The sequence below is a fragment of the Telmatherina bonti genome (genome assembly GCF_933228915.1).
Source record: "Telmatherina bonti genome assembly, chromosome: 9".
NCBI lineage: Eukaryota > Metazoa > Chordata > Actinopteri > Atheriniformes > Telmatherinidae > Telmatherina > Telmatherina bonti.
Window position 1 is genome coordinate 10,818,015 of NC_136627.1, and position 12,075 is coordinate 10,830,089.

General features: G+C 41.7%; 1 protein-coding gene across 1 annotated transcript in view; it reads right to left on the reverse strand.

The window, feature by feature from the left end:
* LOC306760935 (calsyntenin-2-like) overlaps positions 1-12,075 on the reverse strand; it is a gene marked incomplete at both ends in the record, with an annotated part of 361,417 nt that overhangs the window by 121,958 nt on the left and 227,384 nt on the right. The window contains one exon of the mRNA XM_079246988.1: positions 9,115-9,264. Within this exon, the coding sequence (XP_079103114.1) occupies positions 9,115-9,264 (150 nt within the window). The remainder of the gene's footprint in view (positions 1-9,114; positions 9,265-12,075) is intronic.

Consider the following 12,075-nt stretch of genomic DNA (forward strand, 5'->3'; position numbering starts at 1 on the left):
GGCAAAGTCAGACTCAAAGGGGAACTTTTTCACCACACAAAGTTTCATAGAACAGAAAATGTCAGAGTGATTTGCTGACATTTCTGGCTTATTAGCAAGCTGGAAATGACTGAATGTAATTGTCAAAGCTTGACATTAAAACTAAATAACATCAGTGAAGCTGTTTAATAGCAGCTTTGCACATAAACAGAAAAACATTCAAATAGACACAGTAAATTAGCAATTATGATCTGATTCATTATTCTGCTGCTTCATCTTTATGATAAGTGTTGATATGGCTGTAACATGAAATCTGTAATAAAAATTCATGTCCTGCATATTGTGTTATAACAATATATCTCTCATTTTAGTGTCTTAAAAATAATCTAACAGTAATATTTTAAGGCTAGAATTAGATTTGGTAATATTTGAATTATTCTCTTGCATTTCAGTATTTAACAAGATAATTTGGAAAAGTTAGTGAATATGAAAGTCTAGGTATCTTCATCTTCATCTTCATCTTCATGCCGCTTATCTGGGATCAGGTCGCTGGGGCAGCAGCCTAAGCAGGGAAGCCCAGACTTCCCTCTCCCCAGCCACATTTGCCAACGCTGCGGGGGGGGGGGGGATCCCGAAGAGTTCCCACACTCTCAAAAATAGAGGTACAAGATAAGGACATTTCTGTACCTATAGGTACATTTTAAAGAAATGTTCTCTCAAAAGTACAATACTGGTCTTTAAGAGACCAGAAGCACACCTTCAGAGTACGAAAAAGGGTTCAAAGTAACATAAAGTACAAATTTGTACCATTTCGACCATAAGGGTACCTGCAGCATTGAAAAATGTAATGTTAATGGCTGTAATGTTACAAACTAGAGGAGAGTTGAGTGATGACAGTAGTACTACTTAACAGTCATTTACTACACCAGATAATGAAGGTCAGATGCTGCAAATTAAGTGTATGGCTGGTCAGTATTTTGAGTTTTTGAAGATTATTTCTAGATTAAAGATAAGATAATATTGCTAAGTTGCATGGACCAGGCCTAATGCTGTGAAAACATAAAAAAACATAACTTGATAAGGTGAGGTTGAACTTGATAAGGTACAAAAATAGACCAGAACTGAAGGGTATAGAAATGTCTCTCAAAAGAGTACACCCCCAGCGACAAGCATTTGTACCTTTTTAGGTACAAGGTGGTACCTCTATTTTTGAGTGTGCAGGCCAGCCGAGAGATATAATCCCTTCAGCGTGTCCTGGGTCTTCCCCGGGGTCTCCTCCCCGAGGGACGTGCCTGGAACACCTCACCAGGAAGGTGTCCAGGAGGCATCCTGACCAGATGCCCGAGCCACCTCAACTGGTTCTTCTCGATGCGGAGGAGCAGCGGCTCTACTCTGAGCCCCTCCCGGATGACCGAGCTCCTCACCCTATCTCTAAGGGAGAGCCCGGCCACCCTACGGAGGAAACTCATTTCAGCCGCCTGTATACGAGATCTCGTTCTTTCGGTCACGACCCACAGCTCATGACCATAGGTGAGGGTAGGAACGTAGATCGACTGGTAAATCGAGAGCTTCACCTTCTGGCTCAGCTCCTTCTTCACCACGACAGACCGGCGCAGAGCCCGCATTACTGCAGACGCCGTACCAATCCGTCTTTCAATCTTCCGCTCCATCCTTCCCTCGCTCGTGAACAAGACCCTGAGATATTTAAACTCCTCCACTTGAGGCAGGACCTGACCCCCGACCCGGAGAGCAATCCACCCTATTCCAGCTGAGGACCATGGTCTCAGATTTGGAGGTGCGGATTGTCATCCCAGCCGCTTCACACTCGGCCGCGAATCGCTCAAGCGAGAGCTGGAGATCACGGCCAGATGAAGCCAACAGGACCACGTCATTTGCAAAAAGCAGGGACCCAATCCTGAGGCCACCGAGTCGGATCCCCTCAACACCTCGGCTGCGCCTAGAAATTCTGTCAAAAAGCTCCTTGGCGGTAAGGCCCCGGGGGTGGATGAGATCCGCCCGGAGTTCCTTAAGGCTCTTGATGCTGTGGGGCTGTCCTGGCTGACACGCCTCTGCAGCATCGCGTGGACATCGGGGACAGTGCTGCTGGATTGGCAGACTGGGGTGGTGGTCACCCTTTTTAAGAAGGGGGACCGGAGGGTGTGTTCCAACTACAGGGGGATCACACTCCTCAGCCTCCCTGGTAAGGTCTATTCAGGGGTCCTGGAGAGGAGGGTCCGCCAGATAGTCGAATCTCGGATTGAGGAGGAGCAGTGTGGTTTTCGTCCTGGTCACGGAACAGTGGACCAGCTCTATACCCTCTTTGGGGTCCTGGATGGGGCATGGGAGTTTGCCCAACCAGTCTACATGTGCTTTGTGGACCTGGAGAAGGCATTCGACCGTGTCCCCCGGGGGCTCCTGTGGGGGGTACTCCGGAAGTATGGGATACCGGACCCCCTTGTACGAGCTGTCCAGTTCCTGTACGACAGGTGTCAGAGCTTGGTTCGCATTGCAGGTAGTAAGTCAGATTCGTTTCCGGTGAGGGTTGGACTCTGCCAAGGCTGCCCTTTATCACCGATTCTGTTCATATCCTACATGGACAGAATTTCTAGGCGCAGTCTAAGTATAATTATGATTTTACGTGATCACCAAATCTTAACATGTAACATGTCAACGTTATTATAACATATACTTCTGGTATCTTTTAAACACGTATAGAAGATTGTGTTCAACAAGATTTCAAGCAAACTTTATACCGTGAAGTGTTGCAAAATGTCTGAAAACTGTACGTATATGTTACTTTGGCTCTATAGTGAGATTGTAAGGTGGTCAATCCCAAAGAAACAAGCCTCGTGCTTCAGAAACAGCTTCTCAATGGTTCTTGCGACTACTGATGAGTAATAACCATAATAACATAATAACCACAATCACATAATGTTTGAGATTCTGGAGCTGAACAAGTGACAAACTCTGCAAAGTCTGCTTCAGTTACTTGATCTTAACCTGGTAGAGACTACATTTCACTTCTGAAGAAAACAGCAGCCTAAGATCGCATCAGAAGCATCAAATTTCCACCACTTTAGTGTTAAGTTACAAACACATGGTGTATTATTTCAAGTACCTCATTAAAAACCTCAAAAGTGTGAGTTTTGAGCCCATTAATTACATCACAACTTCTTCCTTTATGTTCCTTTCACTCCTTTCAGTCATGGTATCTGGTGGTGAAGCTCTGTTTGCTATGTCTGGCTATACATCTGCAGGTTCTATGAAAACAGACTAGATTACATAAACAAACAAAAAGGCTCCATGTGGACCATTCTGAGTGACGTCTCATTGTTTGCCTTTGTGTTTTAGGTGACAAACAGCTAGCAGCTGTCATAGACTGACTGCTAACTGTTTCTCATTAAGCACGGCGCTAACAGACTTCACACTTTCCAAACCAGTTCAGCACCAAACTATGATTTTCCAAAAACCTGGTTTACAAACATCCAAAACTGCAATCCGGTGGAGATTTTGCCACTCGACTCAGCGTACCACAACACTTACATTTACCTGGTCAATCAAAAGCTGCTCTGTTATCACAAGTAGCACTTCAACATTTGTAAAAGTTTGGAAATGACGCTTGCAGTAATATTACGTAAATGTTGTGTTGACATTTCCAGCTCAATCAAATCTGACAAAATGTGAATCTTTAGTCTTGTAAGTTTGTTTTCTCAAACCATCTTTAAGATGGAGTGTAGTTTTTTGCCAAAGTGCATGTCTGGTTTTAAAGGACAAAATAACAAATATGAATGGAAAATGAAGAGGTTGTACATCAGCTCAGGCCATTTTTAGTGTGCCTTTTTTGTTTATGTGTGTGTGTTTACTTTTATTTCATGTTTCCAGCGAGTTTGAAAGGAGATGGAGCAACAAACACGGTGTAAGATCATCTGAAAATGTGACCTTCCAAAGGAGGAGCAGCTGCTGCAGGCATTGTAGTCAACAGTTAGATGGACATTTATAGTGATCAGAGGAAGTGTGTGTTGTAAAGATGGTGGACTTTGAACAAAAGCAGCGTTTTTTAATGTGACTGACAGCAGCAATACACTGGTTTGCAAATTCTTTCAATCCTGATATACAATTCCTCTTGTGTGTGAACACGGACCCATCTACAGATCAACAAGACCACATCTATAGTTGTTTCAAGTCCTGATTTTACTAGAATTTAATCGTAGTCTGACTTTGACTAAAACCAGACTTTTAAATGAAACCTTTTCTTCTGCGTTCAGTTGGACAGAAACTGAGCTGGCTGATTTACGCACACTGCACAGATGCTGCCACTTTGAAGAAAAATAAGAAGATGAGAACAGTAATTCACCACAAGGAATGACAGGGATGGAAATTTGTCAACTTCACCAGTTGATAGTTTGCTGTTGTTTCAACTATGTGCCTGTTACGCAGGCAGAAAGACCAGTGAAAAGGACTACGTTAAAAGTTGACAAGACTTTTGGACAAGAAAAAAATCTGTCTTTTCCTGTAGATCTGTGTCCTGTAATTTACTTTACTTTGGTTTGAACTCTGAAGGGAAATATCGCCTTCTTTCGTTACTACGATCACACCTTTGGGGCTGTGTATGTGTATGTGTATGCTAACAGGTTATTCCCACGAGTGAAGAGGCTTTCAGGAGCGAGCAAGGGGCTGTGATTGGTTGAGACACATGCAGCAGAGCCCTGCTGTGCAGAGCCGGAGACCATGGCTAATATGAACAGACAGATTACAGTTCCACGCTATACAAAAGCCCATTTTCTGTCTGTCTGTGTGCGAATGTGTATGTATCTTTGACATTCTATAGTAGCTTGTCCTTAATACAACAATCACCAGACCAGTTAAATATGCCCTGATCTGTGGCCAGAGCATTTAGCACTCCCTCTCCATCCTTCTCTTCATCCCTGCTGCCAAAACAAGCTCATAGGGAGAACTGTGTTTTCTTCAGGAGAGAGTGTTTCTGAGCATGTGTGTATGTGTGTGTATATATATATATCTTCCTGACATATTTAGGGCTTGACGACTTAACTTGAAATATGCAAACACAAGAAAACATTGCAACAGGCTTCAATGGCCGGATTAACACGGAGAGCTGAGAGAGGGCTTGAATTATGCTGTACACATCGGTTCTGGTTTCTCTGCTCTGCGTGGAAGCATGTGTGTTGTGTGCAGACCCGCAGTGTGTGTGGATAGTGTTTGTGGTGTAATGAGATCAAATGTGGGAACTTTAATGCCTGATTGGATGTGTGTGTATGAGGCAAGTTTTCTGTTGTGTTTGCAGGTCCGGCATGTCTTTACTGAACATAATGGAATCTGTCATTTCACTTGTCACCGTTATTATTTGTAAGTTTGCCTCTTGGCAGTAAACACTGTTGCACAGCAGGCTGCCAGACGCTGCTGCAGTGGCTGTGTCCTACATGCATTCATGTGGATGTTAAAGGTAATCTGTTTTTTCACCTCCGGTTTTCCAGCATTTGCTTTTGCATCAATGCTTTAGAAATCCTACAGGGAAGCTAAAGGGACCTGGAAACACTGAGCCACTAAGGGGCAACGCTGTAAACAGTCCACTTTCAGGTTATTTTTTATTTCATCTGTAAGGTTGCTGGTGTTTGTTAATTTAAACTAATCACATTAATAAACATTCATTTTTCAGAATGATGTAGGTGATCCAGTCCATTTCTTTAAACACCGTGGACAGCAGCATTGTTTGCTAGTTGTGTGCCGCGAGCCACCTGAGCAGTGAGCACTTTCTGTGGTTGTTAAAACACTTTCCGTCCCGACTTAACAATTGCTACGTTTACATGGGAGTTTTATTTCTTGTTTAATTCTAAATAAAAGTTAATTCTGCTTTAAACTGATGAAAAATGAACATGTAAACACTTAATTACTAATGCAAATTTCTATTCGGAATTAAAGTTAATTACGATGTAAGTGTCTGGTTTATTTGCATTTTAATTCCGATCTATTTAATTCCTCTGTCATGTAAATCATAATTCCGCTCTAAGTAAATCCCGGTCGTTCTGAGCGTGCTCGTTTCCTTGTCCTGTCCCGATGACGCACGTTGTTTTGCCTCCCGTGTTCGGTGGTCTATCTTTCTTCTTCTTCTCAGTTGCTGCAAAAAGTGAAGTAGTATGCTCGTGTTGAGCTGCTACTTCACATTTATAATAAAAATAGCAGCAAAACTGGTACTTATTATGTAGTTTTTGCAAGTTACGACTGAAAAGATGAGAAGCAAGGAGCGAAATTTGTTTATTTCCGGTCATACGTCACATCCACCCTCTGTCCAATCAGAACCCTTCCCAACCCGCCGCTCTAAAGAAGAATTAAGTAAGGACATGTTTCATGTAAACCTTCATTCGGAATTATTCTTTTCATGTAAACTCGTAGGAGAATACGTTAATTCCGAATCATTTAATTCCGAATTAAAAAACACCACGTGACCGGCCCCAATAAGTCCCATCCCCTAAATGGCACATTGGTTTCCTATCGCAGCACCTTTAGCTATAGACTAAGAGCAGCAAGGTGCTCCACAGAACGTCACAGGAAGTCTCTTCTGTCTGTAGCTATAAAAACATTTGAACTCCTCCCCTTTCTCCACACAGGACAGTACCAGTTAGAGTCCCTACTACAATAGACACTTTAAGATCTCTTATTTGCACCTTATCTTCCCATATCCATATTTCATGTACATATTTTTCTACTTTATATTTATACTTTTTTTAGTCTTTCTGATTACTTCCTTTTTGTTTGTAAATTTTATTGTTTTTTACTGTATGGCAACCCTGGCACTACAATGTCCTGCGGGATTACTTGTCTTGTCTTGTCCTGTCTTGTCCTGTCTTGTCCTGTCTTGTCTCTTAAGTGATGTTTCTGTTTGTATCAGATGCATGCAGTAGCCCTGGTTTTGGCCATGCTGTCATGGCATGAAATATACATGGCTGTGCAGCCAACGTTTTTAGAAACCAAACATTGGCTTTATCAAAAGCCTCCGTGTAAATTTATCCCTAAAATTGATACACTTCTTATCATTACAAAAGCTGGATTTTTTGCACCCTTTTCCGATAGCAGCATTATTAGTCAATTAAACTCAAAGTGTCCCCCCCCCCCCCCCCCCCCCCCCCCAAAGCCAACATGCAAACCCATCTGACCATAAAGCATGTCTGCCATCTTTGTGTTTACAGGATAAGCTTGCATCCAGAGACTCTGATGGTGTTTCTGTGCACAGCTGATAAATGGCTTCCTGCTTGCATAGTACAGTTTTTGGATAGATTTCTAGATGCAGCAGTGAACTGTGGTGAGTGAAAATGACTTTCTGAGCCATACTCATGAGAAATGTGGTTTCCATCAAAGTGGTATTACAGTTTGTCATGCTTGGCCTTTACGCAACAAGTTTCCCTCGACAACCTTTATGTTTTTTTGAATTTGTAGATGCTAATAGGAATTTGTAGATGCTAATAGGAATTTGTAGATGCTAATAGACCAGTTTTTGTTGTTTTGTTTTTTTTTAGTATAGAAAGATATCTTTAATCCAAGTGATCATGGATTCTCTGATAAAGTTTTTCTTTCAGTAATTATTAACAAAAATCCTTCGTCTTAAAAAAACTTTTATACCTAATCGTGACACCCATACTGGTCACCACCTGTCAGATGTTATGGATATATTTTTCCTGCATATTATGCTAACTTTTCTGTCCTTTGTTCCTTTTTTAAAACATTTTTTAGTTTGTGTATGTGTGTGCTGTCCCATCAAGCTTATTCCATATATCCAAAGCACAAAGAACTGAAAAGACCTGACTCCTGGTGGAGATGGCTCTTGCGATGGTGTTCTTTACCAGGCTCATATGTGCTCAGCAATAAACAACTAGGTAGGTGTATGCGTAATGTTTAAGAGTACTGTTGAAATTGATGTTGTTTGGGTGTGTGTATGAGTGTATGCGTCTGAATGTAAGAAGGGAGGGGCTGATGAATTTTCTTTGTTGTGTTTTTATATCATGTAAAGCACTTTGTGTTGCATTTTATTGTAGAAAAAGTGCTTTATAAATAAAGTTTAATTTGATTTTATTTGACCATTTCTTTAGGGATTGCATTTGGTGACCTGAGGTTTTGTAAATCCTAAAATTGATGACTGCTTTTCAAAAAGAACTAATGTCATATTAATAATTAAGGCAGTAGTAATATTTTAAAAAAGGTTTACTTGTTGAAAACAAAATGGAATAAATATATTGTGTTGTTTTTCTTTTAATGATAATCCTCAAGTCAGATCCGATAGCTGTCAAGATATTTAAACCCTCAGCCACGCACTGCCCCCGTTTTGAGAAAAACACACAGTGGAGGATTGATTGAGAGGCAAACAACTTAACAGCATTTTGCAGGGATTAGTAAATGTCACTGAACTGTTGCCAGGGTTCTCATTTACTGCTGTTTAGCAACGTGTCCTTTGGGACAATGAATGGCTGCATGCCATAGAGCACGAGTCACCACGTGAATGACAGAACAGCACAGATTGGACAAAGTGATACGAGGATTAACAATGCATGTGTTTGTCTTTCACCACATGCGCTTCTCACACCGACAAGTGTTTGCATCTGCAGTTTCCCTGACTGATGTTTGTACCGTTGTTGTTGCAGCAGTTAGGTGCTAGTCTTTGCATTACTCTGGGTCTTGTTATAGCTGCCATGACTGCCTTCTGATATGCCAGGAGCTGTATTGGTTGAGTCACAGTGCTCTCAGTAAAGTGTTGTTTATCACACCAGCCTAACTTGACAGGCCAATTCTTCAGGGAGGGCAGGAGAAAGGGGACGAGGAGAGAGAGTGTGTCAGGCAAGGGGAAAAAGAGAGAAAGAAAACAGAAGAGAGGAAGGTGGAACTAAGAAACGTAGGTGACGACAAATGAGGACGCCAGAAACTCTGAGCACAAATGGAGAAAAATGAGGAACACGCTGTAATATGAATTAGCACACCGGGGAACATAAAGCATCTGTGCAAACTCAAATAATCGCACACAAGTGCATCTGGGGTTCTGGATCAACACTGCGCAGTCAGACACACAGCCTGCAGACACACACACACTCACACACACACACACACACACACAGAGCTGTGACGACAGCCAACCTTGCCAGCCGGGTTTGCAGACCGGCTTGACGTCAATGTGGACGGGGACGCTGTGTAAGGCTCTCTTCTGACCGCAGTCCCAGGCCGTCACCTGGATCTCATACTGCTGCTGGCGGTCGTAGCTCAGCTTCTCCGTGTTCCGGATGTTACCTGGTGGGGAGAACAGGTCAAAGTCAAATTCAACCCAAATAGCTTTATAAAGCAGATCTTTCTAGATTTAACAGTCGGAGAGCGGAGGTATTGTATGCCGAGTAAACAGACACAAAGACAGCACAAATCTGCTTAAAAAAAGAAATTTGCTTGACTCTGTTCATCCATTGTCTAATCTGCTCAATCCGATTCAGGGTGATGGGGAAGCTGGAGCCTATCCCAGCAGTTAGCAGGCGAGAGGCAAGGTACACCCTGGTCAGGTCCCCAGTAGTCCATCACCTCCCAGTTGTCCAATGGATTTCCCCTTGGGGATGAATAAAGTATTCTTGATGGATTGTTGATCACAAGGTCAACCCTCTTTATAGCCAAACGTATCATATTTGATACATTCAGTTTCTGAGACAATTTGCATCACTTGTCTGTAGAAAGTGATACTGGTCTCCTTCATCCTGGTGGAAAACCAGCAAGAGGACTACACTCCAACCATTTTCACTTATAATATGGTGATAAATGGTAAAAATTCCAAAAAATAAATTGTTAATTCTTATTCATATTTTGTTCAAGGGGCAAATAAAAACATCAGATTTAAAAAAAAATTATATTTTTCTCTCAAGGTTTTATTGGATTTAAAGGCTTTAAAGGGCTAAAGGTGAGCGTTAATCGATGTTAGTGATGGAAAGAGAGTTGGTTCTTCTAACTGAGAAAATATGGTTATGCTCAACACTTTAATCAAACCATTAACCATTAAATAAACAAGGTATTTTTTTTCTCTGATTTCTGTGAGCAGGTTAAGAAAGAATGAAGAGCTCTGCTGATTCAGTTAAAAAGCAGTCCAACACTGATATGTCTCTGAGCCAGCATGGTAGGTAGTAGAAGAGGTGAAACGGACTATTTTTGTGAATTCTCAAAAATGAAACATGCCTCTAATGGTCATGTCACTCATCTAATTCTGCGATACAGGTTTGATAGGCAAAAGGAAACAGCAATGCAGCAGGTTGGTGTCGGAACAGATGAGTTTTAAATCAAAACTTGCAGAATATCTGACATCTCCAGGTGGCAAGCAAAATACACACAGAAATTCAACCTTGAATTGAAACAATCTTACAAAACAGTTTGAGAACTCAACAACTGGACAATTTTAAGTGAGATAGGAGCCGACAAACGAAGGTTTCAACATTTGTACAGACGATAACAGGTGCAGAAAAATGAATCCATAGTACACAATAATTTATCTTCTAAAGAAAAAACACACTTTTCATAAACTTATAATTGAGCATGAAATTTCAACAAAACCGCACCCCTAACCCTCACTTATTACACAACAGAACTGGTTCAGGAAGATTTTATTTGCTACACACCTAAGGACAACGATATCAGGTCTTCCCATACAACTGCTTGTTCAAACAAATAGCCAATCAGGCACCACTTCAACTCAGGTCATTTAGTCATGTAGACATGGCTAAATGTTTTAAATGGCTTTGAACACAGCATGGTTGCTGAGTATTTCAGAAACTGTTGATCTGCTGGGATTTTCACACACAACCATCTCTAGGGTTTACACAGACTGGTCTGAAGAAGAAAAAATATCCAGTATGCAGCAGTTGTCTGGACCAGAATGTCTTTGCCATATCAGAGCAGTATGGAGAGACTGGTTGGAGATGATAGAAAGGCAACAGAAAGTCAAATTAGCACTGATTCCAACCAAGATATGCAGAATATCTTCTCTGAACATGCAACATGCCTAACCTTGGAGCAGACGGTCTACAGCAGCAGAAGACCACCTTTCTGTGATGTGGTGAAACAAGAGATTTTTTCATGGATGTGGTGAAACAGGGAATTCTCATGGTAGACATGACAAATCGGGAGATTCTCATGGTAGACATGACAAATCGGGAGATTCTCATGGTAGACATGACAAATCGGGAGATTCTCATCGTAGACATGACAAATCGGGAGATTCTCATGGTAGACATGACAAATCGGGAGATTCTCATCGTAGACATGCCGGATCTGAAGATTCTCATCGTAGACATGGAGGATCTAAAGATTTTCATCGTAGGCATAGCGAATCGGGAGATTCGCATCGTAGACATGGCGAATTGGGAGATTGTCAACGTAGACATTGCATATCAGGAGATTCTCATCGTAGACATGGGGGATCTAAAGATTTTCATCGTCGACATGGAGGATCTAAAGATTTTCATCGTAGGCATAGTGAATCGGGAGATTCTCATGGTAGACATGGCAGATCTAAAGATTCTCATGGTAGACATGGAGGGTTGGGAGATTCTCATCGTAGACATGGAGGATCAGGAGATTCTCATTGTAGACACGGTGGATTGGGAGATTCTCATCATAGACATGGCGGATTGGAAGATTCTCATTGTGGACATGCAGCAACTGTGATGTTGCATGGCCATATGTAGAAAAATCTCTGAGGAATCTTTCCAAAATCTTGTAGAATCTTCACCAATTAAGGCAGTTTTGAAGGAAAACAAGGGTGAAAATCCTGGCAAAGTCGACCTGCTGAAGATGCCACTGAGTGAAGGAAATATGTTACTGTCCATTTAATCTAATTTCTCACACAATGTAAAAGAAATATTTCCTCATATCTCATCTAGAGTCAGTCTAAGCTACGCTTTAGTGTGATGCTAGCATCACTGCGCTTCAGAATGAGTCACTTCCCAACACTCTTCCCCAAAGTGAGCAGCGGCAGCTCACCTGTGTGCGCTTTAATCTCGTAGGTTCCATGACCTTGTAGATAACATACACATGTGTTGCTGCTTACAATGTTTATGCTGTACACTGTGT